The sequence below is a fragment of the Macaca mulatta genome, chromosome 10, assembly GCF_049350105.2.
Source record: "Macaca mulatta isolate MMU2019108-1 chromosome 10, T2T-MMU8v2.0, whole genome shotgun sequence".
Lineage (NCBI taxonomy): Eukaryota > Metazoa > Chordata > Mammalia > Primates > Cercopithecidae > Macaca > Macaca mulatta.
Window position 1 is genome coordinate 33,635,285 of NC_133415.1, and position 26,492 is coordinate 33,661,776.

At 49.9% G+C, this 26,492-nt stretch overlaps 1 protein-coding gene and 1 long non-coding RNA gene across 11 annotated transcripts in view; one reads left to right on the plus strand and one right to left on the minus strand.

Annotated features, from left to right (window-relative positions):
- DGCR2 (DiGeorge syndrome critical region gene 2) overlaps positions 1–26,492 on the plus strand; it is an 82,038-nt gene that overhangs the window by 45,608 nt on the left and 9,938 nt on the right. For 5 of the 10 annotated variants that reach the window (XR_013399584.1, XR_013399585.1, XM_077950861.1 and 2 more), the window contains 5 exons: positions 6,040–6,165; positions 9,182–9,392; positions 10,982–11,058; positions 17,331–17,507; positions 24,096–24,299. Coding sequence is in view for 7 of the 10 variants with exons in the window: in XM_077950861.1 (XP_077806987.1) it covers positions 6,040–6,165; positions 9,182–9,392; positions 10,982–11,058; positions 17,331–17,507; positions 24,096–24,299 (795 nt within the window). In the remaining 3 variants the exon portion in view is untranslated. Of the gene's footprint in view, positions 1–6,039; positions 6,166–9,172; positions 9,393–10,981; positions 11,059–17,330; positions 17,508–24,095; positions 24,300–26,492 lie in introns of all 10 variants that reach the window. The other 5 variants (XR_013399586.1, XM_077950862.1, XM_077950865.1 and 2 more) reach the window with 2 other exon arrangements.
- On the minus strand, positions 21,598–24,302 carry LOC144331975 (uncharacterized). The gene is made up of 2 exons (XR_013399633.1): positions 23,220–24,302; positions 21,598–22,463 (listed from the first exon to the last, which is right to left on the minus strand). It is a non-coding gene; the product is annotated as an uncharacterized LOC144331975 (long non-coding RNA).

Consider the following 26,492-nt stretch of genomic DNA (forward strand, 5'->3'; position numbering starts at 1 on the left):
CATTCAACAGAGTGAAAAGGCAGCCTACAAAATGGAAAACATTTGAAACTCATATCTGGTAAGGGTTAATATTTAAAATACAAAAAGAACTCCCACAGCTCAATAATAATAAATATCCTGGTTAAAAAATGTGCAAAGGACTTGAGTAGACATTTCTCCAAAGAAGTTAAACAAATGACTGATAAGCACATGAAAACATGCCCAACATCACTAATTAGAGCAATGCAAATCCAAACAAAGTAAAACATCTCACAGCCATTAGATGTCTGCTGTCGAACAGAAAATGACAAGTGTTGATGAGGATTTAGAGAAAGTGGAATCCCTCTGCAGTGTTGTTAGGAATGAGAACTGGTGCAGCTACTAAAACAGTATGACAGTGCCACCCAAATTAAAAGTAGAATTACCCGGCCGGGTGTGGTGGCTCACGCTTGTAATCCCAACACTTTGGGAGGCCAAGGTGGGCAAATCAGGATGTCAGGAGATCGAGACCATCCTGGCTAACACGGTGAAACCCCGTCTCTACTAAAAATACAAAAATTAGCCAGGTGTCATGGCGCACACCTGTAATCTCAACTACTGGGGAGTCTGAGGCAGGAGAATTACTTGAACCCGGGAGACAAAGGTTGCAGTGAGCTGAGATCACACCACTGCACTCCAGCCTGGGCGACAGAGCGAGACTGTGTCTCAAAAAATAAAATAAAATAAAATAAAAGTAGAATTACCATACGACTTAGCAGTTTGACTCAAAAGAATTGGAAGCAGGAACTTGAAGAGAGATTTATACGCCCGAGTTCATAGCAGCATTACCCATAGTAGCCAAAAGGTGCAAGTAACTCAAGTGTCCATCCACAGATGAATGGATCAACAAAAAGATAGTCTGTCCATCCAGTGGAAGGAATATATGGTTTACCTTAAAAAGGAAGGAATTCTGACACATGCTACAGCATGGATGGACTTTGAGGACATTATGCTCAGTGAAATAAGCCAGTCACAAAATAACAAATACTGTATGTTTCTATTTAGATGTGCTGTCAAGATATTCAAATGCAAATATACAGGAAGTAGAATTGTGGTTGCCAGGGGCTGGGAGGAGAGAAAAATCGGGAGGTAATGTTTAACGGATACAATGTTTGGTAAGATGAAAAGAAGTTCTGGAGATGGATGGTGGTGATAGTTATGGAACTAATGTGAAGGTACTTAATGACACTTAACTGTATACTCTTTTTTCTTTTCTTTTTTTTTTTTTTTTTTTTGAGAGGGAGTCTCGCTCTGTCGCCTATGCTGGAGTACAGTGGCGCCATCTCAGCTCACTGCAAGCTCCACCTCCCAGGTTCACATCATTTTCCTGCCTCAGCCTCCCGAGTAGCTGGGACTATAGGCGCCCACCACCATGCCCAGCTAATTTTTTGTATTTTTAGTAGAGATGGGGTTTCACCACGTTACCCAGGATAGTCTTGATCTCCTGACCTCATGATCTGCCTGCCTTGGCCTCCCAAAGTGCTGGGATTATAGGCGTGAGCCACCACATCCAGCCCAACTGTGCACTCTTAAGTGGTTAAAAATGAGTTCAGAAAATCCAATATCTGATTAATACAAATTCCTTGAAAGAAAATAGAGGAGATGGAGTAGGAGGGAATTAGCAAAGAAGTTATGTAAGAAAATCTCCCAGAAATGAAAGATTGCAGCCTTGGACTGGAAGGGCCTAGCACAATAATTTAAAAGAGGCATGTACAAATTACCTCCTTGTGCAGTTGCGGAACATTGGTAATGCAGAGGACATCAAACCCTCTAGCGGGAAACCTGGGTCATAATAAAAGGATCAGGAATCAGAGCAGTAGACCCCTCAGTGGCAGCTCTGATGTGAAAAAAAGGTGGGGTAGGGCCACCCAGATCCAAAGAGGAACTGATTTTGATTGTCTGCTTCCAATTTTTAGTTTTATCTTTATTCAAGTTACTTATGCATACAATTTGAATATTCAAATAGTTCTGTAAATCTTTTTTTTTTTAATGGCAAACCCAGTGAACCCCTCTAATTTTCAAGGCAAACATTGTTTTAGCTGTTGCATTTGGTATTTATCTGCGTCTTTAAATTCCATGGTTTTAGGCCTTCTCTGCTGATTCTTCCCTAAGCCTGGTGGCTCAGTCTGGGCCCTGTGCTCTGTGAGGTCTTGCCTGCTTTCAGTGCTGCTCCTAGCTGGGCCATGCAGGAGCACTCCATTTTCTTTTTATTGGCACAACATTTTGTTTTCACTTTTTTTTTTTTTGTCTCACTCTGTGGCCCAGGCTGGAGTGCAGTGGTGTGATCTCAGCTCGCTGCAACCTCTGCCTCCTGGGTTCAAGCAATTCTTCTGCCTCAGCCTCCCGAGTAGTTGGGACTACAGGCGCCTGCCACCACGCCCAGCTAATTTTTGTATTTTTAGTAGAGACGGGGTTTCACCGTGTTGGCCAGGATGGTCTTGATCTCTTGACCTTGTGATCTGCCCACCTCAGGCCTCCCAAAGTGCTGGGATTACAGGCGTGAGCCACTGCGCCTGGCCTAATTCAAGATTTATTCAAGGATTACATAAGTATTTTATTGCCGTATTGCTTTGTTCTTTAATCTAGAAGTATTCCCAGCCCTCTTTTACAGGGAGCGTGGGATGTCTTTCATGACATTGCCATATTTGAAGAGTCCAGGTCAGTTGTTCTGTAGAATGGCCTTCCATTTGGACTTGTCTCTTTCTTCATGATTAGCTTCAGGTGAGACTTTACTTTTTAGTTAGCAATACTATGTAAGTCATCAATTATCAAATCACGAGGCCCAAGGTCATTTTGTCTCATTATTGGTGATGTTATTTTTAATCACTGTTGTGAATATTTCTTTCCCTTTTTGTGACGAAAAGTAATTTGTGAATAAATAGTCTGTGGAGTGGTATTCCAGGTATTCTCCCTGATTCTGTTTCTTTGTTGAACTTGTTCTCCAGTGTGTTCCTGTGCTGGGGAAGCAGCAGCCTGGCACGCCAGTGGTGCTGGAGGCAGAAGGGGCACATATGCTCCGAGCTGCACAGGTCATGGGGCCTAGAGTCAGAACAGATGTGGCTCTGGGTGCTGCAGTGACCCCTGCACCACGTCCCCAGCTGGGCTGTGAGGTGGGGCTGCTAGGGCCCTGTGGCCCTGGTGGAAGTGGAGGAGGCCCCTCAGCACACCAAAGGCTGGCCCTCCACAGGAAGAGGGACATTCTCTACTGTCAGAGGCAGTCCTGAGAGGTCTGTAAGGGTTCTGTCCTGTGCTGTGCTCATTCCCCAGCCTGGCCCCCAGACTCTCCCCCAGGACACTGTCCGCCATCAGCATCATCTTGATAGCCAAGCTCTTCCCCTTCTTGCTGGCAAAGGCCTGTGTCTGTGCTGGCATTTTTCCATGGTGGGCCCAGAATGGGCATTGAATAATTATGGGGGTGAGGGGATGAATGTGAGCATTTATATATAAAGACACATGATGGAGAAAAGAAACGGCTCACAATCGCCACCTGAACCCAGAGGAGCCTGCTCAACAGAGTATTATCCTTTATCACCATTTGTCTTTCTGGTTATGTGTCTGAAATATTTCACCTGGTCTCCCACCCCAGGGGACAGATGGCTTCACTCAGTCAACATGTAACAACCTGGTCTTTGGCATCCATGTGACCTGGCAGCACTCTCCCTCTGTTACCTTTTCTTTCTCTTCCCTTTCCTCTGCCCTCAATTCATCTTGTCTTTCTGTGAGCAGTTTTACCAGGTACTGTGTTTGGCTTGGGGAAGAGGCCACGATACAAAGTGGAGCCACAGGTCTTACCCATTTAAGCAGAGGGAGATGTTGAATTTAAGTTCAGTGACATTCTCCAGCGACACCCAGGCCTGGCCTCAGGTTTGTCCCAGATGTGTCTGCCTTTGCCCCTTGCCAAAGCTGCTCCATCTGCCAGGAAGCCCCTCGGTTCTTTCTCAGCTTCCAGTCTCAGGTCCAGCTCCTCAGAAGCTCAGGTGGCTCTTCCCTTCTCCACTGCGTGCTGATGCCCCATCCCAGTGGCTGCATCCCTGCGAGCCCTGCCCTGCATCGGAGCTACCAGCGAGTCTGTGGGTTGGGTCTCCTTCCCAGAGTGTCGGGTGCTGCAGGTAGCATGGCTCAGGACATGGGACCAGTCCTGAAGAGCTGATGGTCCACCAGTACTGCGTGTTTACAGCATCAAGCCTGTCATGGTGCCAGGTACTGTCCCACACTGAGGTCCTTAGGTTGTATTTTGGAGTGGTAAAATACCCCAAAGGCACCTCTACCAAAAAACACAAGCCTTGAAGATGCTTCTCCCTTTGAGGTCTTCACTTTGTGTTGAAGGTATCTTGGACACAGGTAGCGTATTTTGTATTTTAGTGATTCCCAGTCGAATAACAACCTATCCCCATCACATGCCTGACAGGAGCTATGGAACTATGCTTATCAAGTACTGAGTGAGTATCCAGAGTCTCAGAAATAGGACTACATACAGACTTATGTACAAGGTGTTCAAGGCAGCCTTTTGTAGAATAATGAAAAAAATGCAAACAGCTTAACCTTAAACCATAGAGATTATGGGAACGAAAGAAATCCATTCATGGAATACTATGCAGCCATCAAAAGTCATGTTCCTAAACCCATTTAAAAATATAGAAAGCTGTTTATAATCTTAAGCTTACAAAGCAAGTCGTGAAATGGAGTGTCTGATGTGATCCCAGTATTCTTAAAGATTTGTGTAGAAAAGAGACTGGGTGAGGGGGCAGATGCTCACATAGTTAAGTATGGCCTTTGTTGTTTATTGTCTTTTCAAACTTTTGTATATTTCAAGCATTTCACATTGAATGTTTGTTACTTTATCGTGAGAAAAAAAAGCATGTAGATTTTTTATTAAATAAAAACCACTGCAAAGTCTATGACACCAGCAGAACCAACCTGCTGGAGAGGGGTTTGTCAGGTGAGGCTGACCGCCGGCTCAGGGTCAGGGAAGGAGGCTTTGCAGGAGGCCTCCTAACCCTCCCTGTGACCTCCTTTGGGGAGCTGAGGCCCCACTCAGCCATCTGCAGTCAGAGCGCACTTGCTGGCAGGCGTCTGTCTGTGTGCAGCCTTGCAGACCAAGTTTGTTACCCATCTGACCTGACCTTGTACCCAATGCCCTTCATGATGCATCAAGGTACACCTGTACAGACAGAGTGGGAGGTGGGTGGGCCCATGAGGGCCCTCTTCCCTGTACCATGACCTTGTGTAAGTCACTTCCCTTCTCTGAGTCTGCCCCTCACCTTGTGAGACAGGAGGAGCGTGGTTCTCCTTTTTCACAAGGGGGTTGGAGGACAAAAGAGAGCGTATGTGGATGGAAGGACTGGTGTGCAAATTACTATTAGATCATGCTGCATGAAACTATAGTTATTTCCCCATCTTCAGCTGCCTGTTCACACCTTCTAACCATGCACTGAGACCTGCTGCACACCAGGGCCTGTGCCAAGCACCAAAGAGCCAGACAGGAACATACTGAGGTCCTGGCCTGGAGGCTTTCACAGCCTTGGGGGACCAGCAGGCAGGGGGACAGACAGGCAGCTCAGGCCCCAGGACAAGGGCTGCAGAGGAAGGTTGCACATGTGGGTCTCTGTACTGGGAGAGAAGGCCCTCGAGGAAGGGGCAGGGGCAGCCTGGGCTCTGGAGAGAACTCCTTCGTGGGCCATCCCCACAGGACTGGAGCTGCTGAGGGATTTTAATTTATGCAGGACCCTTTGCTGTGCTAGCAATGACATGTTAGAAAATGCAATGAAGAGGGCCTCCATTTCACAATAGTAACTTAAAAAACAAAAACTACCAGGGCATAATTTTAATAAGAAGCACAGGGGACCCATTTGATGCGAGCAGCAGCGTTTCATAGGGCTCTAAAGAAAGCCTGCATTGCTGGACTCTGTGCTACAGGCCCTCCCTCCAGCCTTGCAGCCCTGAGTAGTCTGAGCCGTGCTGGCCAGGGAGGCTGCGACTGCACAGGCAGGACTCACAGCACACATCTCCTTTCGCTTTCAGAAGTGACGGGGGAGGCGCGTCCTCACCATGGGAAGGAGGCTGTGGATCCGCGGCAGGGGCGGACCAGAGGAGGCGACCCTACGCACTTCCACGCAGTGAATGTGGCACAGCCCGTTCGCTTCAGCAGTAAGTTGCAGACCTGCCCTGACTGGGACACTGGGGAGTGCAAGCCTGACACGACCCCTGCCTCTCCAGCGCTACTGTGCTGCCTGAGGGGTTTCTCAAAACAGCCCTTGGAGGCCAGTGGGGGGAATGAATGACCCACCAGCAGTTGCCCAGCTTTGGAGTGGTGGTATGTGACTCAAGACCCTGGGAAATCAGCCGGCTCTGAAACCAGGCTGCTTGTTCTCACAAAGTGACTGCCTTTCAGGGCCAGAAGGCACTGGCCCTTGGAAATTCCAAAGTTGTATTATTCCCTTTTATAAATGGGGAAACCAGCTCTGAGTTTAGGTACAGCTGATAGAATGGGAAGGCTTGACTCCTGATTGATTGATTGATTGATTGATTGATTGATTGATTTTGAGACAGAGTCTCGCTTTTGTCACCCAGGCTTGAGTGCAGTGGCTCAATCTCAGCTTACTGAAACCTCTGCCTTCCAGGTTAAGTGATTCTCCTCTCTCAGCCTCCCGAGTAGCTGGGATTACAGGCACGTGCCACCATGCCTGGCTAATTTTTGTATTTTTAGTAGAGACCGGGTTTCACCATGTTGACCAGGCTGGTCTTGAACTCCTGACCTGAGATGATCCACCCACCCCAGCTTCCCAAAGAGCTGGGATTACAGGCATGAGCCACACTGTTCCCGGCCATTTTAAGAAAAATTTTTAAGATGATTAGTTATTTAATAAATTACCTATGACATTGAAATTTTAAAGGGGCGTAAGATCATCAAGGAAGGTTGAGGGGAGGAAAAGCCACCGCTGAAATGGCCCTGAACAGACCCACTCAGGCGTGAGGTGCCCAGGTACGCTGAGCAGCAGCTGTGGGCCAGGCAGGACTGACACTGGCTGGGCCTGCTGCCCTGCCTTGGGCCTGTCTGCTAGTGTTACTCCGCAGACCCCAGACTCTCAGCACTTGGGAGCACCTCAGAGGTGACCAGGTAGGCTTCTGGCAGAACCCCCACCAACCCTGGGTGCCCAGAGTGGGGCCAGGTGTTTCCAGGTGGTCATGCATGTCCGTGCAGCTGAAGCAGGGCTGAACAAAAGTCCTGGTGATGCACATTGTCCCCAGCCTATGCCCACAGCCCGAAGGGGTCCCCACAGTGGAAGTGTGGTGCACAGGCTTGGTGTGTGAGGGCACTGAGACTGAGAGGATGCCTGTAGGGAAGGGGCAGTTCACAGTGCAGCCCCAGGGGGTCCTGATGCTTGGCTCCCTATTCTTCCTTCCCCTTGCCTGTCTGTTCAGTGTTGAACAGGCAGCACTTCTGCCTGGGTAGTAAGCAACTCCTCCAAGTTCCGAACATAAAGAAGATGAGTCAGTGCACAGGAGCACTTCCTCCCTCCATGCCCCAGCCAGCTGGCTCTCTTCCTGGGAGGTCTCCTTCCCTCCATGCTCCAACCAGCTTCCCTCCCTACAGGACTTCCTCTCACCTTGCATGAAATAGGGGCCTGGCCTCTGCCTGCCTCGGCGTCCTCACCTTTCCATGGAGACGGTGCAGAGCCACCTGTGGGGAATGTGGTCAGGCTACACGCTTTGGTGTGGCACCCAGGAAACACACAATGAATGCGCACCACACCTTCTCGAGAGCTGATGCCGTGGGGTTTTTTACTGTTTTGTTTTGTTTTGTTTTGTTTTTTGTTTTTGAGACAGGGTTTCACTCTGTCACCCAGGCTGGAGTGCAGTGGCACACTTTTGGCTCACTGCAGGCAGCCTCTGCCTTTTGAGCTCAAGTGGTCCTCCAACCTCAGCCTCCCGAGTAGCTGGGACTACAGGTGTGCCCCACCACACCTGGCTAATTTTTTGTATTTTTGTAGATAGGGGGTTTCCCTGTTGCCCAGGCTGGTCTCAAACTCCTGAGCTCAAGCAATCTGCCCACATCGGCCTCCCAAAGTGCTGGAATTACAGGCATGAGCCACTGTGCCCAGCCCTCTGATTCCTTGTCTGCACCTAAATAGCTTCCCTGCACACTCAGGTGTACCCTTCACGGTGAGCAGATCATGCTGTCCAGCTGTGGCCATGCCTAGGGGCCAGGGCTGCCCCTCCTTTTCTGTAATCTGTGTGCCTTTGTGAAGGCGTCACACACACACATGCTTACATAATAAATACATGACGATATGTCTCTAGAAGTTTTACTAGTGCCAGAAGACATAGATGCACTTTAAAAATGGCATTTTTAATTTTACAGCTGGCTTTGCTAACAATTGTTACTCTTCTCCAGTATACTAACATGAGGTACCCAACATTTGAAGGTTAAAGATTCTGTAAAACAGATCACTGATGTTACCTAGGGTGAGCTGTAAATTACCAGGCATTCCCATGTGTAGGTGTAGGAGTCGGAAGTGATGGGTGGGGGAAGTGAGAAGACGCTGGCCAGACTCATTGGTACTCAAGTGCTGGCTGGCTCCTCAGCTTTGTCAGCTGTGGCATCGCCCACACCTTATTTTGTTTGCCTTTGGGAGGCGGGGGCGAGTTACACAGTGTCATGGCCCTCCCAGCTGTTATCCTTTGAGCTGCTGTTTTAGTGGAGGGTTGGCCAGCCCCCACTGCAAATGCTCATGTAAGTAGAAAAGGAAGAGAGGGGAGTGGGCTAACTGGCAGCGGAGGCCAGGAGAGCTGGGCATTGGAAGCAGGGCCCAAAGTGAACTGCATGGGTGTTGTGCTGTGTTGTTAACCCAGAGGATGAAATCCGCTTTACAAGACATAATTCAGCAGCCATTCTTGACTAGTGAATAAATTAAAAGATCTTACAGAAATGGGAGGAGTCACCAAATGTACTTGTATCATTGAATCTGTGTTTTAGAGAAACTTGAGCATTTCTGCAATGTGGTTTCAGAAGCAGAGCTTGTCCTCTTGAGCCTCAGTTTCCCCACTTCTTTAGGGTGATTTACAAGGTGTGCCTGTCCCTGATGGAGCACATAGAATTTGCGTTTTGGAGCTGGATCCTAACTTGGGGGACAACTCCCCTTCTGTCCTTTATGTTTCCTAGGGAAGTGCCCAACAGGGTGGCACCACTACGAAGGCACGGCCAGCTGCTACAGGGTCTACCTGAGCGGGGAGAACTACTGGGATGCCGCGCAGACCTGCCAGCGCCTGAATGGCTCTCTCGCCACCTTCTCCACTGACCAGGAGCTGCGCTTTGTCCTGGCCCAGGAATGGGACCAGCCGGAGCGGAGCTTTGGTTGGAAGGACCAGCGCAAGTGAGTCCTGGATTGGGGACCTGGGGAGCCTGGAGTCAGAGTCTGATGACTACTGAGCACATGGCCTCTGACCACTCAGTAAACTCCTCTCCTGGGGCACAGCTGGCAGACAGCAGGTTGGGAAGACCAGCTCGCCCACTGGAAGCCCAGGAGATCCATGGGTTGGAGTGTGCATTGAGATCGGTGGAGGGGCCTGGGGGCAGGGGCGGGCTGGACTCTGCTGCTACTTTGTGGGACTGTGGGGTCGCCCCTTTCATTGGTCCCCCTGTGTGTGTACAGCTGCAGTTGCTAAGGGCAGGCAGGGGACCTGGGGTTGCTGGCTTGTGTGGAGAGAGCTGCTTGGTGTGGGGCTTCTGGGCCTGATGTGAGGGGTGTGCAGTAGGTGGAGGTTCCCCCTGAGAAAGCAAGGGGTCCTTCGCTTCAAGACCTAAGCTGGGTTTTGACTCCACAGTTGTGCCCTGTGTGACTTTGGCAAATCACAAGACGGAGTTGTTTCTCCTTCTGCAGCTACAAAGGGCGGAAACTAACTCTTAGCTCACAGGTTGTTGTACTGACCCCTGAAGACAGACCTGTGAGTCCAGTGGAGAAGCAAGAGGGCATATCCCAGAGGGCAGGGCAGCCTCGTCTCTGAGGACAGCCGTGTGGTTGCACAGCACAGGCCAAGGGCTGAGTGTGCCATCCCTGGGCTCCTGCCATGCAGGGAGACCTGCTGATGGGCATCTCCAGGCTTGGGGCTGGATAGCTGAGCCAAGGGGCGCAGACTAGGCAGGAGCTTATGGCAGTCAACCAGCTCCCAGTGCAAGGTCCCTTCAGTACTAGGCCTGCGTGCTCAGGAGCAGGCTGCAGGCCTGAGGTAGGCTGGCTCTGAGCAGGAAGCCATGCAAGTGTTTTCAGCCTCCATGGTAGTAGATATTTGCAGGGGCTTATGTCTTTATTGAGATGCAGTTCACATGCCATGAAACTCACCCATGTGGAGTGCCCTGTTCTGTGGTTTTAGCACAGTCACAGAGTTGTATTCATGGGGTTTCATGTCTACCAAGAATAAGATTGTTCTTGCTTAAATTGTGAAAGCTTTATCGGTTCAGCTCATAGAAACAGTCTTGGCAAGAGTTCCCTGAGATAAAAGTTTTCCTGCCCTGTGAACTTCCTTGTTTTGAATTTTAATGCATTGTGACATGAGTGTCTCTTGTTAGAAGCTCAGTGTTTTGGAGGTCAGTATAGCTATTAAAAAACAATCCCAGCACTTTGGGAAGCTGAGGCGGGTGGATCATGAGGTTAGGAGATCGAGACCATCCTGGCCAATATGGTGAAACCCCATCTCTACTGGAAAAAAAAAAAAAATACAAAAATTAGCCAGGCGTGGTGGCGGGCACCTGTAATCCCAGCTACTTGGGAGGCTGAGGCAGGAGAATTGCTTGAACCAGGAAGTCAGAAGTTGCAGTGAGCCGAGATCGTGCCACTGCACTCCAGCCTGGCAACAGAGCAAGGTCGGTCTCAAAAAAAAAACAAAACGAAAAACAGAAAACACAGTCATTGATGGCTGCATCCCTCCTGCCGCTGAGATCTCTGTCTCTGTCTGTGCCCTGCAGGTTGTGGGTTGGCTATCAGTATGTTATCACCGGCCGGAACCGCTCCTTGGAAGGTCGCTGGGAGGTTGCATTCAAAGGTGAGACCTTGTGGTGTGTGGGAGTGTTTGAAGCTGGGCAGAGTCATCCTGATTTGGGGCCTCCCCTCCTCCCTCTCACCCAGTGCTGCCTGGCCTGTAGGGGCGCTGTGCAGAGGACATGGAGAGGGTGAGCCCCAGTTGCAGGGAGGGCTGTGGTCATGGGGCCAGTGCAGCCTGAAGATCAGACCCTGCATTGGGCTGTGGTCATCTCTGGAACCCACTGTTGCATCTCACTTTGGCCAGCTTTCTAGATTGTCCCCTCCTCCCTTTGGAGTTAAGGACCTTGGAGTATAAAAATGAGCATGCAGAGTATGCCCCTGGCAGGCTGGAGGTGAGGACAAGCTTGCCAGGACAAAGAAGGTCAGAGGTAGAATCCAGACCTGAAGGAAGCTATCAGGCAGATAGACTTAAAATAGATCGTGTGTGTGTGTCCCCTCCTCTCTTTGAAGTTAAGGACCTTGGAGTATAAAAGTGAGCATGCAGAGTATGCCCCTGGCAGGCCGGAGGGGAGGACAAGCTTGCCAGGACAAAGAAGGTCAGAGGTAGAATCCAGACCTGAAGGAAGCTATCAGGCAGATAGACTTAGAGAGAGAGAGAGAGAGAGAGAGAGAGAGAGAGAGAGAGAGAGAGAGAGAGAGAGAGAGTGTGTGTGTGTGTGTGTGTGTGTGTGTGTGTGTGTGTGTGTGTGTGTGTGTGTGTGTGTGCGCGTGCGCGCGCGCGTGTGTGTGTGTGTGTAAAGATGTTACGCTGCCTGCTTGGAAATACCAAGACGATGTAAAGGAAACATGGCTGCTGCTTCCTTTACGTTGGGGGCTCGGACTTGGCTTGCCCCTCCTGTCCCATTGCCCTGGCACTGGCGAGCTCCTCCTGGGCATACTCCAGCAGTGCCCTCTCCAGCTGCCGCCAGGGCCACACTCCCTCGCCCTGCCCCTTGTCAGGCCTGTGTGTTGGGCTGTGCTTTGTGCCTGTGGCTTGAGCTAGGATTTGGGTTCTTTTCATAAACACATCCCAGTCCTGCTGTTGATGTCTTGAGTATCTCTGACAGGGTTGAAAAGAGTCACGGCCTGGGTGGCCGGCTTCCCTGGAGAGAAGAGGGCCCCACAGAGACAGGGCCATGCCTGGCTGCTGGGACAGGGCAGGAGCAGAGGTGGGGGCTGCAGAGCCCAGCAGATTGGGTCCACACCTGCTGTCCCGCTCCTGCTCAGGACAGGTGCCACCCTGTTCTCATGACCACCAGTGCCCTCCTGAGAGTCCCAGCCACATTTGCATTCCCCGGCTTTATGAGTGCATTGTTTAGATTGCTGTTGACTAATCAATGGCGTCTGGGTTTCCAGGCCCCAGTGTCAAAATTTGCCTTGTAGAACATGATTCTCCTGGTAGCTTGTCCTCTTCACGCTGGTGGTTGAAGAGAGGACATGATTCTGAGTGGGATGACAGCACATTCAGAGTTGGGACTCAGGACCCCATGCTTGGTGTGAGAATGGCAAGGGTCCTGGGTGGGATTTAATGGCCAGGTGCAGCTCGGTGACTCCATTGGAGTATCAGGCAGGAGAGTGAACCTAAAATTTAGAAAAAGATTGAACATGTGTGTCGGTGCTGGCAGCCGCGGCTGGCATAGAGCTCCCTATTCATGCAGCTCAACGTGCAAGGGGCCCCACAGCATCCCGGAGCTTCGCGGGGGTGACCATGTGCCGCTGCCTTCTTGTGCCCAGTTAAATGGATTTGGGAACTCTGTTAGCAGATTTAAATAGTGGTCACAAAACAAATAGTAAAAATAAGTTTTCTGCTGCAGGATAACTGGCCCTTGACGCAGCTCAACATCATGAGTGGTTCTGGGCTTAAAGAGATTAAAGAAACATAAAACCAAATGTGGCACATGAACCTTGATGGCATCCTGGGTTGGGAGGCTTATAAAAAACTCCACAGGACAATTCAAGAAATGTGAGTGGGGACTTGTGGAAGATTCATTTTCTTAGGTGCAGCAGTAGGACTGTGGTTATGTGGTTTAGGAGCCAGTATCCTGGAGTCTGCAGGAGAGGGGCTCCCAGGGTGGTAGGGCAGAGAGGAGCCAAGCAGCAGGGTATGGTCAGCGCCAAAGCAGCTTGGGTGTATGCACTCCTCTCTCCATAGTGGCATCGTTTTAAAAATTCCCGTACCAAAAGCAAGCTGCAGAGTGAAGACAGTACTGGGCATAAAACAAGCTAACAAGAGCACGTCCAGCCCAGCCCAGCCCTTCTCCTGCCCAGGGACATGGTGCAAAACAGAGGGCTCATTGGGGTCTGAGGGGTTGGCCCCCCAAAAAATACCCAAAAAACTATGGGAAGTGGATGTGAGTCTTTTGTTATTCATTCTGAACCCTTCCCTAAGAAAATACTGTACCTGAGAATATTAGCCAATGTTGGTGGGAAGGCCTCACATTAAGATGTTGAAAAATGTTTCTTTCATCTACATGTTGTCCATCTTTTCTGTGTTGTATAATATGTTCTGGATTGGGGTGTGAGTGATACCATGGTACATAGACGCTTACTATGCCCATATGTCGGCACCCAGCACACACATTTGAAGTTGGGAGCTCGTTTCCGCGGGGCTCCTATGTGGCTTGGTGGAGCGCTCTCTTGGTGGGGCCCACACCAGCCTGTGAGCCCCATCCAGGGGCCAAGACCCTGCAGGTTTGACAGCACCAGGTCATGGTATGCCCTGGAGATAGAACTGCCGCTGCTGCTGCCAGAAGACATGGGGCCAGGATTTCTGTAACATTTGTGCAGAAAGGTTGAAAAAATACAGATCCTTGTCTAGGGAGAATCATCCACACCGCCCCACGTGCTGCTCCCAGGGCCTTCCCGTCAGCACCAGCAGTGTGGCTTCTGTCTGGTGAGTCATACTTGGTATTTACCTTAAAACATAAAAGTGAAAACACCATGTGTTTAATGTGTCCACACGTGTCACTTGCTCATGTAAGATCACTTGGTGCCTGGCCCTCATTTGTCCCCCATGGTGTCTCAGCACGCACGTTGCAGGTTGGCTGAGGTCGGGAGGTGTGTAACTGAGTAGAAGCCTTCTTTTCTCTCCCAAGATCTTGTGGCCAGTCCTTCATGGTCTCCATCGTCTTCTTTCTCTGGTGCTATACACGAGGGATTGTAGGGTGCTGCCCCCTGAGGCCAGCAGTCAGGGCTGTGGTCCTGGGCCAGCCTGCGGGACCTGGCATCTAGAAACCTCAGTCAGCAGTGAGGAAGGGGCCAGGCTGGCCTAGCAGCCACTGGAAGGTGCATTGTAGAGACCCTGCCCTCTGGGTGAGGTGACCATTGGGCTAGGATGGGGTCAGCTGGGGTCGCCGCAGTTCCTGGAGGGGAGACAGCCCCTGAGTGGGGCAGCTGCCACCGTGGTGGGGCATTCGGGAGCATCTGGACAGCCCCTGGTGGGCCCTGAGTGGAGGCTCACTCTGTGGCTGCGGAGGTGGCGAGACAGGAAGGGGAGGTTCTTTGAGGGCTCAGAAAAGTGAGTGAAGGTCTCCCCACCACAGGAACAAGGGGGCCGGGGGGGCCGGGGAGGGTTCTCCAGGCTCGGGGAGCAGGGGCAGACATGGAGGTGGCAGTGGTTGCTGGCATGCGTGGGAGAAGATGTGGTGGCAGAGGTAATCAAGTGACATTCAGATGCCCTCGTGTATCAGTCTCTGGAGCAGGGTGTCCTCCGGTGGCTGGTGATGGCCCACCCCAAGGCTCCTGTCAGAGCCTTGCCCACACCTCATGTGTGGACAAATGGGGGGGCACCTGGAAACTTGCTGCTGCCCTGTCGAGGTGAGAACTGGATCTGCTGGGGTGGCAGGGGTTGAGGAGGAGTGTCTTGGAGGGAGGCTTGGGAGGAGGGCTCTTCGCGAGGAACTGCTCCCAGTCACTCTGGTAGCCAGGGCGGCTCTGCTCACAGGGCCTTTCTCCAGGATGAGGGTCCTTCAGGAAGAGCGGGATGTTTGAGGTAAGGGGGCGTCCAGGAGGAAGTGGGAGGCCCTGGAGAAAAATCTGCAGAACTCATCCCCAGTGCAGTATAGGGAAGCCTCCTGGCTCCTCTCACACCTTTGGAATACGTCCAGGATCTCATCACCTGGCACCAGTCTTGCAGCCCCCACCTGGACCTGACAATCATCCCTCACCTGATTGTGCTAGTGGCCTCTATCTGGTCTCCTGGCCCCAGCCCCACCGTTCCTCACACAGCTGCCGGGGGTCCTTTTCACCTCTGCTCCCTTGCACAGCTCTCGTTTCTCATAGAAATCACAGTTCCATCAAAGCTAGCAGTCCCTTCCCTCACTACCCTCATCACCTACCACTCCCCAGCGTCTTCTCCAGCCCCACAGGCTGCCTCATTCATGGCTGTCACTGTGACGCCCTTCCAGGGACGCTCCAAAGACGAGCACCTGCCCACTCTGCAAGGCAGCACCTCGGGTAGGCGTGCAGTCCCCGCACGACCAGCCCCCAGTCAGCACCTGGATGCAGAACCACCAGCAGCTTTCCTGGGCAGGGGCGTTGCACAAGTACCCATGCAGCTCACTGCCAGGAGGGAGCACTGTGTGGCTTACTGGGCCTTGGCCTAGAGTCCCACATGAACCCTGTTTTGCTGGTTGCCTGACCCACTTTCCGACTTGGCTGTGCCCCAGTCCAGGCAGCTTTTGGGGGCAGATGCTGGGTCCCAGGACTCTGCCCGGAGAGGTCATTTGTGGCCTTGGTCTCGGTCTACCGTCATGTACTGTAGTTGTGGTCAGGAGCTCTGGGCTGGCAACTAGCTTCAGTACTGAAGATTTTTTGTTTGTTAAAGGTTGGAAGGAACCCATTTGGTTTTCATCCCATGGGACAAGAAGGCAAATAGTGAAGAAAACAGGGTTTAAAAGGGGAGGGGCTCTACTTAGGTGAGAGGGCATCTGTGGGAGATGAGGAGGGTGTGCAGGGGCTTGGGGGCCTGGAGAAAAGGTGGGGTGGTGCGCAGCGTGATGGTGGTGGCACCCACTGTCAGCAGTGGAGACGAGCGCTTCAGTTGGTATGGGGAGGCGACTCCATGACAGTGGGCCTCTTTCCTGCCCTGCTGTGGGTCTGATACATGCTGATGAGGCAGGCAAGATGCTAGGCCTGTGTGTCTCTGGGAAGGGGGCGCAGCTGTTGCTGTGACTGCCTGCTGGCCCGGCACAGGTCTTTCAGGTCTCAGCTTCCTGAGAGCTGTCCTGCCCATGGCAGGGCACCACTTGTCCGTCCACAGGCCCACAGCATAGGCCTGCTTCCAGACTCACTGGCTCTTTTGAGGCAGAGCCCCATGTTTAGTGCTGGGTGTAAAGGGAGCTCCAAAAGAGGCAGGTGAGCATGCTGGAGGCTTATGAAGGGGTGAGCTGCACTGCTATCTTAGGAGGGGAGAGCGCCAGGTGTGCCTTCATTATTCTGCTTCTTGGAAAGGTTGCTTTGTGTTTCCAGTGATCCTGGCTGGGTAAGCCTCAAGGAATCTCGGCGGCCCAGACTGGAAGGGCCGTGCCGGGGAGAGAGTGGGGCCTAGGGCTGGCTGTGCTATGCCCTGGGTGTGGCCAGAGCCCATCTGGAAGCTTGCAGAAGAGAGGCTTGGAGCTTAGCAGTCCCCAACCCTCACGCTGTCTGTGGCGAGGGTACATGGTTTCTGACTGCCTTGTGCCTGGCTTAGACAGGCAGGAGCTGAGTGGTGACAGTTTCCCTTGAGCTGAGAGAGGTCCCTGGGAACCAGTGCTTCCTAAGTGTTGCCTGCAGCCAGCTGGTGGTAGTGCTGGCCAGTGCCGATGCTGCCTGATGGTGCCTTCCTCATGGGTGCCGGGTGGACTTTGTGACTCCTCTGTTTATGACTGAGTGTTCTGTCCTAAGGGAGAACTTTCCTGCCTTTTTCCCCTGCCCATTCCCCTGTTTGCATTTTAATCCAGTGTGCTACAGTCCATTACTTTGTTATTCATGCTGTTGCTCTAACTTTAAATGCTGCCCACTAACCCTGATCCAGCACCCTCTTTTGGTGCTCAGGCTGGCACTTACTGCTACCCAGGGTTTGTGGCCTGTGTGCTTGCAGCCCCCACAGAGTGGCTCCTGCCAGGCCCAGCACCTGGGGTGACTCCCAGGAGGTTGGGGAGTCCCGAATGAACACCTGGCCACAGTGACCACCAGCACTTGGCGGCCCAGGCCCTGTGGTTGATGATCCTGTCTGACGCCATGGTCCCCTTGAGGACTACACAACTTGTCCTCTGACATGATGTTGTCCAGCCCCACCTTTTGTCTCCCCAACAGGCTCTTCAGAGGTGTTCCTGCCCCCAGACCCCATCTTTGCTTCGGCCATGTCTGAGAACGACAACGTGTTCTGTGCCCAGCTTCAGTGCTTCCATTTCCCCACCCTGCGGCACCACGACCTCCACAGCTGGCACGCCGAGAGCTGCTACGAGAAGTCTTCATTTCTGTGTAAAAGAAGTAAGCTCCCTTGAGCTGGCGTTCTTGGGGATGTCTGGGCCCTTGTGTCACTTTGTTGGACCCTGAGTTCAAGGTTTCTGAGGCAGAACCTGATTTGCCGTGTTGGGGTGGGCGCCCCTCACCAGCCAAGGTTTCTGGGGCAGAACCTGATTGCTGTGTTGCGGTGGGCGCCCCTCACCAGCTCACACCTTGTTCTTGGGGCCTGTCTGCAGCTCTGTGACCAGGGCAGCTGGTCAGCATCTTAGAGCCCACTATTCTCTTTCCCAGGAAAGAGACAGTCCTCCCCGTCCTCCCTGCTGCAGTGTTGTTAAGAGAGTAGATGGGAATGAGGACCCAAGGACTTGGCGTCTCTGGAGCATCTGAGTCCATCGGTCACCTCCCCACCCCCGCTTCTGCCATCCTTCTCTCTGCTTCTCAGTTTACCTTGCCAGTCTATGGTGTGTTTATTTTATTTTATTTTATTTTAGCCAGCTAACTCTATTGCTTTTGGGGGGCAGGGGCCTCAGGAGCTCTTGGTGGGACAGGTCCCCTTCCTCTTCATCACAGGCTTCTGGCTTCGCGGGGTGGCGCTGGCCCTGGGATGGCAGCTGTGTGCAGGTTGAAGAGAGGCTTTGTTCTTGTGGATCATGTGTCTGATGTTGCCGAGCGTGGTGCAGGTGTTCTTGTTGACATTGCTCCTCTTTTTTTTTTTTTTTTTTTTTTTTTTTGAGACAGAGTCTCACTCTATTGCCCAGGCTGGAGTGCAGTGGCATGATCTCGGCTTACTGCAAGCTCTGCCTTCCCAGGTTGAAGCAATTCTCCTGCCTCAGCTTCTCCAGTAGCTGGGACTACAGGCACCTGCCACCACACTGGGCTAATTTTTTGTATTTTTAGTAGAGACGGGGTTTCACTGTGTCAGCCAGGATGGTCTCGATCTTCTGACCTCGTGATCCACCCGCCTCGGCCTCCCAAAGTGCTGGGATCACAGGCGTGAGCCACCACGCCCGGCCAGAATTTCAATTTTACTACATTTACTTTATCATTCACTTCTCTGCATATTTTTTCTGAATCACTTGGGAGTAAACTGAAGATACTGTGGACCTTAAGCCTTTTCTACTTCAGTGTATATTTCCTAAGAAAAAGGACACTCTTTTATGTACCCATACTGTGTGGATCAAAATCAGGACACTTAACATGGATACAGTACCATACAATAATCCACAATCCATCATTCCAGTTTTATCAGTTGTTCCAATAATATCCTTTATAACTTTTTTTTTCCTGGTCCAGAATCATGCATTACATCTAGTCATCATGTCTCCTGGATTCTTTTAGTCCTTCAGTTTGAGTAATTTCTGTTGACCTGTCCTCAGGTTTACTAATTCTTTCCTTGGCTGTGTCAAGTCTGCTTATGAGCCCGTTGAAGGTATTCTTCATCTGTTTCATTGATTTTGTCTGTTTTTTTATTTCTAGATTTTCCATTTGATTCTTACAGTTTCCGTCTCTCATCTGAATTTCTCATCTAACTTTGTATATTGTCCAGCTTTTCCATTAGAGCCTTTAACAAATTAATCACAGTTATTTTAAATTCCCTGTGGGAAAGTTCCTTCATTTGTGTCATATTTGAGTCTGGTTTTTTGAATGTTCTGTCTCTGGAGCATGGTACTTTTTTCTAGGCTTTTCATTGGAAGTCTGACATCTTGTGTGGGACAATAGAGACTGAGTTCAATAGTTTTGTGCTTGCAATGGCTATGCCTTTACTTCCACTGGGCCTTTCTTGTGGGAGGGTCTTTAGTACGGTGAAGGGCATTGATCTGGGTGAGAGTTGGGCTGGGCTTGGGGTTTGTTGGCACTGTAGTTGCTCTGAGTGCACCTCAGGCTTTCGTATTCAGCAGGATTGTTGTTCTGGGTGGAGGCTGGTTTGCCAGAGGGTTTTTCTTCATGTCTCCGCCACCCTCCACTTTAGGTTATCCCTTTGGGCCACATCTCTAGAGAGTCTGTCTTTTGCAGCCCGCCTAGCAGTAGTCCACTGTGTGACTCAAAGCTGGTTAGCATGCTGATAGTAGGCTCTGATGTTCTAACTGCATCTCAGCCTTAGACAGGCCCAGTGCCCTGAGTATCCAGGGTTGACCCTTCACAACTGCTTCTGACCCTCCTGCAGCTGGAGTTGGGTCCAGCACAGTGGCTTTTCACCAGGGCCCTAAAGACTCCAGGTATGCTCTGATTAGAGGCAGGCTGACTAGAAGCAGGGCAGTGGAGGTGACTGGTTTGGGGAACATATTTGGCTTTCCCTGGTGGGTTTTGAGTTGGAAGTATGGACTCAAAATAGAGAAGCTGGTGGCCATTTTCCAGATCCTGACTGCCCTAGACTGGTTGCCACAGAAGTGGTAGGTCAGAGGCCTTTGCTCATTTGTGGTCTGGCCTTTGTCAGGTATTGTCGTGAGGCAGAAATGTTCTATAAATGGAATCATATAGTCAGCAACCTTTTGGAGTTGACTTTTTTCACTCATAATTCCCTGGAGAGTCATCCACATTGTCATTTTTATTAACAATTTATTCCTTTTTTTTTTTTTGGCGACAGGGTCTCTGTTACCCTATAGTACAGTAGTGTGATCACTGCTCACTGCAGCCTCAACCTCCCGGGCTCAGGTGAACCTCCCGCCTCAGCTTCCCAGGTAGCTGGGACCACAGGTTCATGCTGCTGTGCCCAACTTATTTTTGTATTTTTTTTTTGTAGAGGTGGGATTTCGCTATGTTGCCCAAGCTGGTCTCAAACTATAGGCCTCAAGTGTTGAAGGACATCTGGGCTGATTCCAGTCTTTGGCTATTACAGTGAAAGCTGCCATGAACATCTGCATACAGGTTTTTGTGCAAACATGTTTTCTTTCTTCCTTTGTGTGTGTGTATGTGTGTGTGTGTGTGTAACAGAGTCTTACTCTGTTGCCCAGGCTGGAGTGCAGTGGCACAGTCTTGGCTCACTGTAGCTTCCGCCTCTTGGGTTCAAGCGATTCTCATGTCTCAGCCTCCCGAGTAGCTGGAATTATAGGCATGTGCCACTATGCCCAGCTAATTTTTGTCTTTTTAGTGGAGACGGGTTTCACCATGTTGGCCAGGCTGGTCTTGAACTCCCAACCTCAGATGATCCACCCGCATCGGCCTCCTAAAGTGCTGGGATTACAGGCATGAGCCACCGCACCTGGCTGCAAATGTGTTTTCAGTCCTCTGTGATAGATGCCCAGGATTACAGCTGCTTGGCTGTAGTGTAGTTGCATATTTAGTTTTTAAAGAAACAAGCAAATTGTTTTCCAGAGTGGCTGTACTGTTTTATAGTCCCACTAGCAATGTAGGAGTGATTTCATTTCTCCATGTCTTCCCCAGCACTTACCGTTTTCACTATTTTTCATCTTAGCCCTTCTGTTAGGTATGCAGATATCTATGTAGACATGTAGCTTCTTGTGGTTTTAATTTGCATTTCCCTGAGGCTAATGATGTTAAAACCTTTTCATGTTTCATATCTTATTTGCCGTCTGTATATTGTTTGTTGTTCATGTTATTTTTCCATTTTCTCTTTGCATTGTTTGTTCGTTTTGGTTTGAGAAAGGATCTTGCTCTGTCACCCAGGCTCAAATGCAGTGGTGCAATCATAGTTCACTGTAACCTCCAGCTCCTGGGCTCAAGCAGTCCTCTCACTTCAGTCTCCTGAGTAGCTGGAACTGTAGGTGTGCACCGTCATGCCTGGCTAAGTTTTTTATTTTCTATGGAGATACGGTCTCACTACGTTGTCTAGGTTGGCCTCAAATTCAACTCCTAGGCTCAAGTGATCCTCTTGTATTGAGATTACAGGTGTGAACTAATGATCTGTTTTGTTCTTGTTTTTTTTAAACTGTTGATTTTCGAGGTTCTTTATGTATTCTAGATACCAGTCCTTTGTCGGATATGAAATCCGACTAGAAATATTTTTTCTAGTCTGTAGCTTGCCTTCATCCTCTTCAAATGAGATTTCAGGAAAGAAAGTTTTGTTATTGTTTTTCCCTGGCAGTATAAGTTTACCCAAAGAAAAAAAGTTATTAATTTTAATGAAGTCCTGGTTATTCGTCTCTCCTTTTATGGATTGTTCTTTTTTTTTTTTTTTTTTTTTTTTTTTTGAGACAGAGTTTCACTCTGTTGCCCAGGCTAGAGTGAAGTGGTACAATCTTGGCTCACTGCAACCTCCACCTCCTGGGTTCAAGTGATTCTTGTGCCTCAGCTTCCCAAGTAGCTGCGATTACCAACACGAGCCAGGGTTTCACAATGTTGGCCAGGCTGGGTGCAAACTCCTGACCGCAGGTGATCCACCTACCTCTGCCTCCCAAAGTGCTGGGATTACAGGTGCGAGCCACTGAGCCCAGCCTCCTCTTATGGATTATTCTTTTGGTTTCAAGTCCAGGTACTCTTTGCCTAGCCTTACATTTCTTCTGTGTTTTTCCCTAAAATTTTAATCATTTTCCATTTTACATTTAAGTCTAGGATGTATTTTGAATGAGTTTTTTATTAAGGTGTGAGACTTAGGTCAAGGTTCTTTAGTCCAGTATAGCTTTGCTCCCACATACCACCTTTGTGCCATTCTTAGCAAATCTTAAGTGTGTTACATTTTGGTATGTTATAGACCCAACACTACATTCCATACATATTATTTTATACAATTGCTTTTTAAATCAGCTAAGAGAATAAAGGAGGAAAACTATGCATATAGGCTGTAATTTATAATCACATGATTGCCTTTACTGTTGCTCTTCAGTTTCTTGTTAGTATTCAAATTACTATCTGGGGATTGCATACTTTTAGCCTGCAAAACTGCCTTTTGTGTTTTATACAAGGTGAGTCTGCAAACAACTTCTCACTTGTTGTTTGGGAAAGTTTATTTTACTTTTATTTTTCAGAAGATATCTTTGCTGGATTTGGATCTCAGTTGATGGTTTTCTGTGAGCAGTTATCCCACTGCCCCAGCCTGTGTTACTTCTGCTGAAAAGTCAGTTGTTTGTCTTTTTGGGATTCCCTTATAAGTAACAAATCATGTCCCATTCGCTGCTCTTCATATTTTTGCCTTGTCTTTCACTTTCAGCATTTTCACTCTGATGTGTCAGTTTGTGGCTCCTTTGCGTTTATCCTATGTGGAATTTGTTGAGCTTCCTGAATGTGTAGGTTATTGTTTTTCAGTGAATTTGAGTAGTTTGCAACTGTTAGTTCTTCGAGTATTTGTTTTGCCTCTTTCTCTCTCTCCTCTCCCTCCTCTGCATTTGTTACTCCTGTTTCACATATGTTGGTGTGCTTAATGGTGTTTCACATTTCTCTGGGAGCTCTGTTCATTTCTCTTCATTCTTTTTTCTCTGTTTTAGCCAGGGAATAATTGTATGTGAGTATCTTGCCCTGGGAGTTCCTGACCACATGGGTGACCTAGATTTGATCCCAATCCTTTTTTTTTTTTTTTTTTTGAGACAGAGTCTCACGCTGTCGCCCAGGCTGGAGTGCAGTGGCACAGTCTCTGCTCACTGCAACCTACACCTCCTGGGTTCAAGAGATTCTCATGCCTCAGCCTCCTGAGTAGCCAAGGTTACAGGCGCATGCCACCACGCTTGGCTAATTTTTGTATCTTTAGTGGAGACAGGGTTTTGCCAGGCTGGTCTCGAACTCCTGACCTCAGGCGATCCGCCTGCCTCGGCCTCCCAAAGTTCTGGGATTACAGGTGTGAGCCACTGCGCCTGGCTGACTGCAATCTTAAGTGAGGCATAGACCTGTGGTTGTGAAATTTCGGAAGAGTCTTTTTCTAGACATCCTTACCCCATTTGGAGACTGTAACAAGCTACCTTCTCATGTCTCTTTGCCTTTCACTGAGGGTAGCTCTCTTGGAGGCTCCTTCGTCCCTTTTCTCTTCCTCCAGGCATTCGCAATGTCTGCCTACCAGTTGAAGACTCTGGGTTTTTAGCCATGGCCATTCCTCTTACTCTTGTCCCAGGTCAGCTCTGTGCAGAGTGTGCCTCAGGTCCAGTGGACTGTCTTCCCAAGCAGAACTGGCAGCTTCCTTAGACACATTCTGATTTTGAAATGGTTAATACTCATAGCAGCTGCATCTTAGAATTGAGAAAATCTCGTAAGTAATCTACTTTGGCAACCTCAAGGCAAACACTTCTGTCGTGACCCTGGAGTCTGGCACTCTGCTCCATCCTGGCTCTCTGGCCTCCATTTGCCCTGGCTGGATGTGCTTTGTCCTAACAGTGTGTTGTAGTGACTGCTCTTGGACAGCTACTCCCTGTGCCACGTGCCAGATCCATGACATTCCATTCCTAGGAAGACTCTCAGCACAATCTGGCCAAGTCTTCAGTTGCCTTGTTGGTTCCCCAGGCCCGGGAGGGAAGGTCAGCTCATGTCAAGTGGTGCAGCGGTGATGGCAGCGTTTGCTCACAGAGCTGTCTCAGAGTCTTTGATGCCACTGCTCTAGTGGGCATGTCTCACATGACCCCTCCAGCTGCCTCATTCCCATTCTAAGGTAGCAGGTAGCATTCACAGGCCCATATGGGGAGGCTACCTTTTTTGGCAGTGTATACATCTGTACACAATGTATGCTCATTGCAGGTCAAACATGTGTTGACATCAAGGACAACGTGGTGGATGAAGGGTTCTACTTCACCCCTAAGGGGGACGACCCATGCCTGAGCTGCACCTGCCATGGAGGGGAGCCTGAGATGTGCGTGGCTGCTCTCTGTGAGAGGCCCCAGGGCTGCCAGCAGTACCGCAAGGACCCCAAAGAGTGCTGCAAGTTCATGTGTCTGGACCCAGGTGAGACTCTTGATAGTAGGTCCCAAGTCAGCCTCCCTATTTGGGGCTGGAGGCTAGGCGTCCCTTTGCTTCCTCAGTGGTGAGGACTCAGGGCAGTTTACAGAGCATGGCGCAGCAGCAGTGGCAGCGTTTGTCACGGAGATGTCTCAAAGACTTTGATGCCACCACTCTAGTGGGCGTGTCTGACACGACCCCTCCAGCTGCCTCCTTCCCATTCTGGGGTGACAGGCAGCAGTCACAAATGAACTTGAACTTGAGTGTGGCTGTTTGTTCACAAATCACCACTGACAGCTTCAAACCTATCTTCAAATCTCTGCCTCTAGGGTTTAAGCCATTCTTCTGCCTCAGCCTCCTCAGTAGCTGGGATTACACGCGTGTGCCACTATGCCCGACTAGTTTTTGTATTTTTACTAGAGATGGGGTTTCGCCATGTCGTCCAGGCCAGGTCTTGAACTCCTGACCTCAAGTGATCCACCCACCTCAGCTTCCCAAGGTGCTGGGATTACAGGCATGAGCCACCGCACCCAGCCTAGACTTCTAATTTATGTCCACATTGGAACTCTTCCTGTTCTCTAGTATGATACGGAGGGTAGTGACAGTTGTCATTGCTTACGGTCATCCATTTTTACCTTAGAATCTTCAAGAAAAAGATGAAGTATTATTCTGAGTTTCGAGATCAGACTCCTCACCACCAGGCGGTAGACAGTACAGGGAATCTGATCTCAGGGTGATCCTCTTCCTTCCACTTGCGAAAAGAGAGGGGCAGATGGGTCGCTGCTCTCTGAGATGTTAACACCCCTCACACTCCAGGGGCATGCTTTGTCATTCTGCACACCATTGTAGCTGTAGCTCTGTGTGAATTCAGATCTCAAGAGAAATGTAAATCAAAAGTATGAGTTTCTTTCTTTCTTGGGTGCCACAGTAAGAATGAAATGATGGGGACTTATTGAAGTCCCTGGACTTGTGGACCCTGTAGAAGAGCAGCTTTGGCAGGGTGTGATGGCCATCTCCGTCTCCAGGATCCCTGTAGAGGAGAGGCTGCAACTAGAGGCTGGGCCACAACAGTGAAAGCTTCCCCTGAGTGGAATGTTGTCAGTGTCCCTCCACACCAGGAGGCTGCTGGGTGGGAGGACAGAGCCGGCCTCCAGAGGCCGTGTCTGAGGCTGGGTGAAAGTGGGCACTCTGGCATGCACCATTAGACATGTGCAGTTGACTGTGGTGAGCACAAGGCTACATTTGCAGCCAGGCCCACCAGAGGACCTAGAACTAGAGGGTGATGCTTGGACCCCATTCTACAGGGCAGTTTCTCCTCGTATCAGGTGCATGTCTGTTTAAGGCCATGAGAAGCACCAGTTGAGTGCTTACCAAGTTCCCTGTGCCCAGCCACATAACTTTAAACCTCCAACTTAGTGACGGGCTACAAGAGTCAAACTGTTCACAAGCCATGCTACCTGGACTCCTGGTTCCATTTCTCAGGAGTCTACCAGTGCTGCCTTGCCACTATGTCCAAGCTTTGTAAGAATGCCCAGATGTGTACAAGGATGACCCATTTGTGGACATGTATGGCCTAAAGAGCCTGCCCAGCCCCAGGGACTTCTTAGCAGAGCAGGGCCCTTAGTGCATCTGGGTGGGCCCAGAGCAGCCGCAGCCCTCTCTCCTGCACGGCCAGAGCAACTTAGCTGGGCCCTGCTCTGCCCACCCTGTGGCCATGCTTCCATGGGCTCCTGACTTTCCTAGGGGCCTTCTCCTGGGAAGTGCTCATACTACATTAAGAACCGAGACACTATCACCAAAACTGGAGACTCTGGGAATAGGATGTCATGTGTTAAGCATCAGAATGTCCCCTTCAACAAGCTGAGAGTGTCTACTTTTGCCACCCTGTCATCATTGTGCTCGAGGTCAAAGCCAGTGCCAGAAGGCAAGAAGAAACGAAAAACCGTCCAGGCCAGAGGGGAAGAAATGAAACCATCTCCTTTTACAGATGACTTGGCTGCATAGAAAATCCTAGGGAATCTACAGGAAAGTTACGAGAACTAATAAGTGTGTTTAAGCAAGGTCTCCAGATAGAAGGTCAACTTAACAAAAATTCATTATATTTATATAATCTACCTGTAACAGTTGAAAATTGAAATTTTTGAGAAAAGTACCATTAATAATAGCACCAAAAAACATGAAATACCCAATTATAAATAA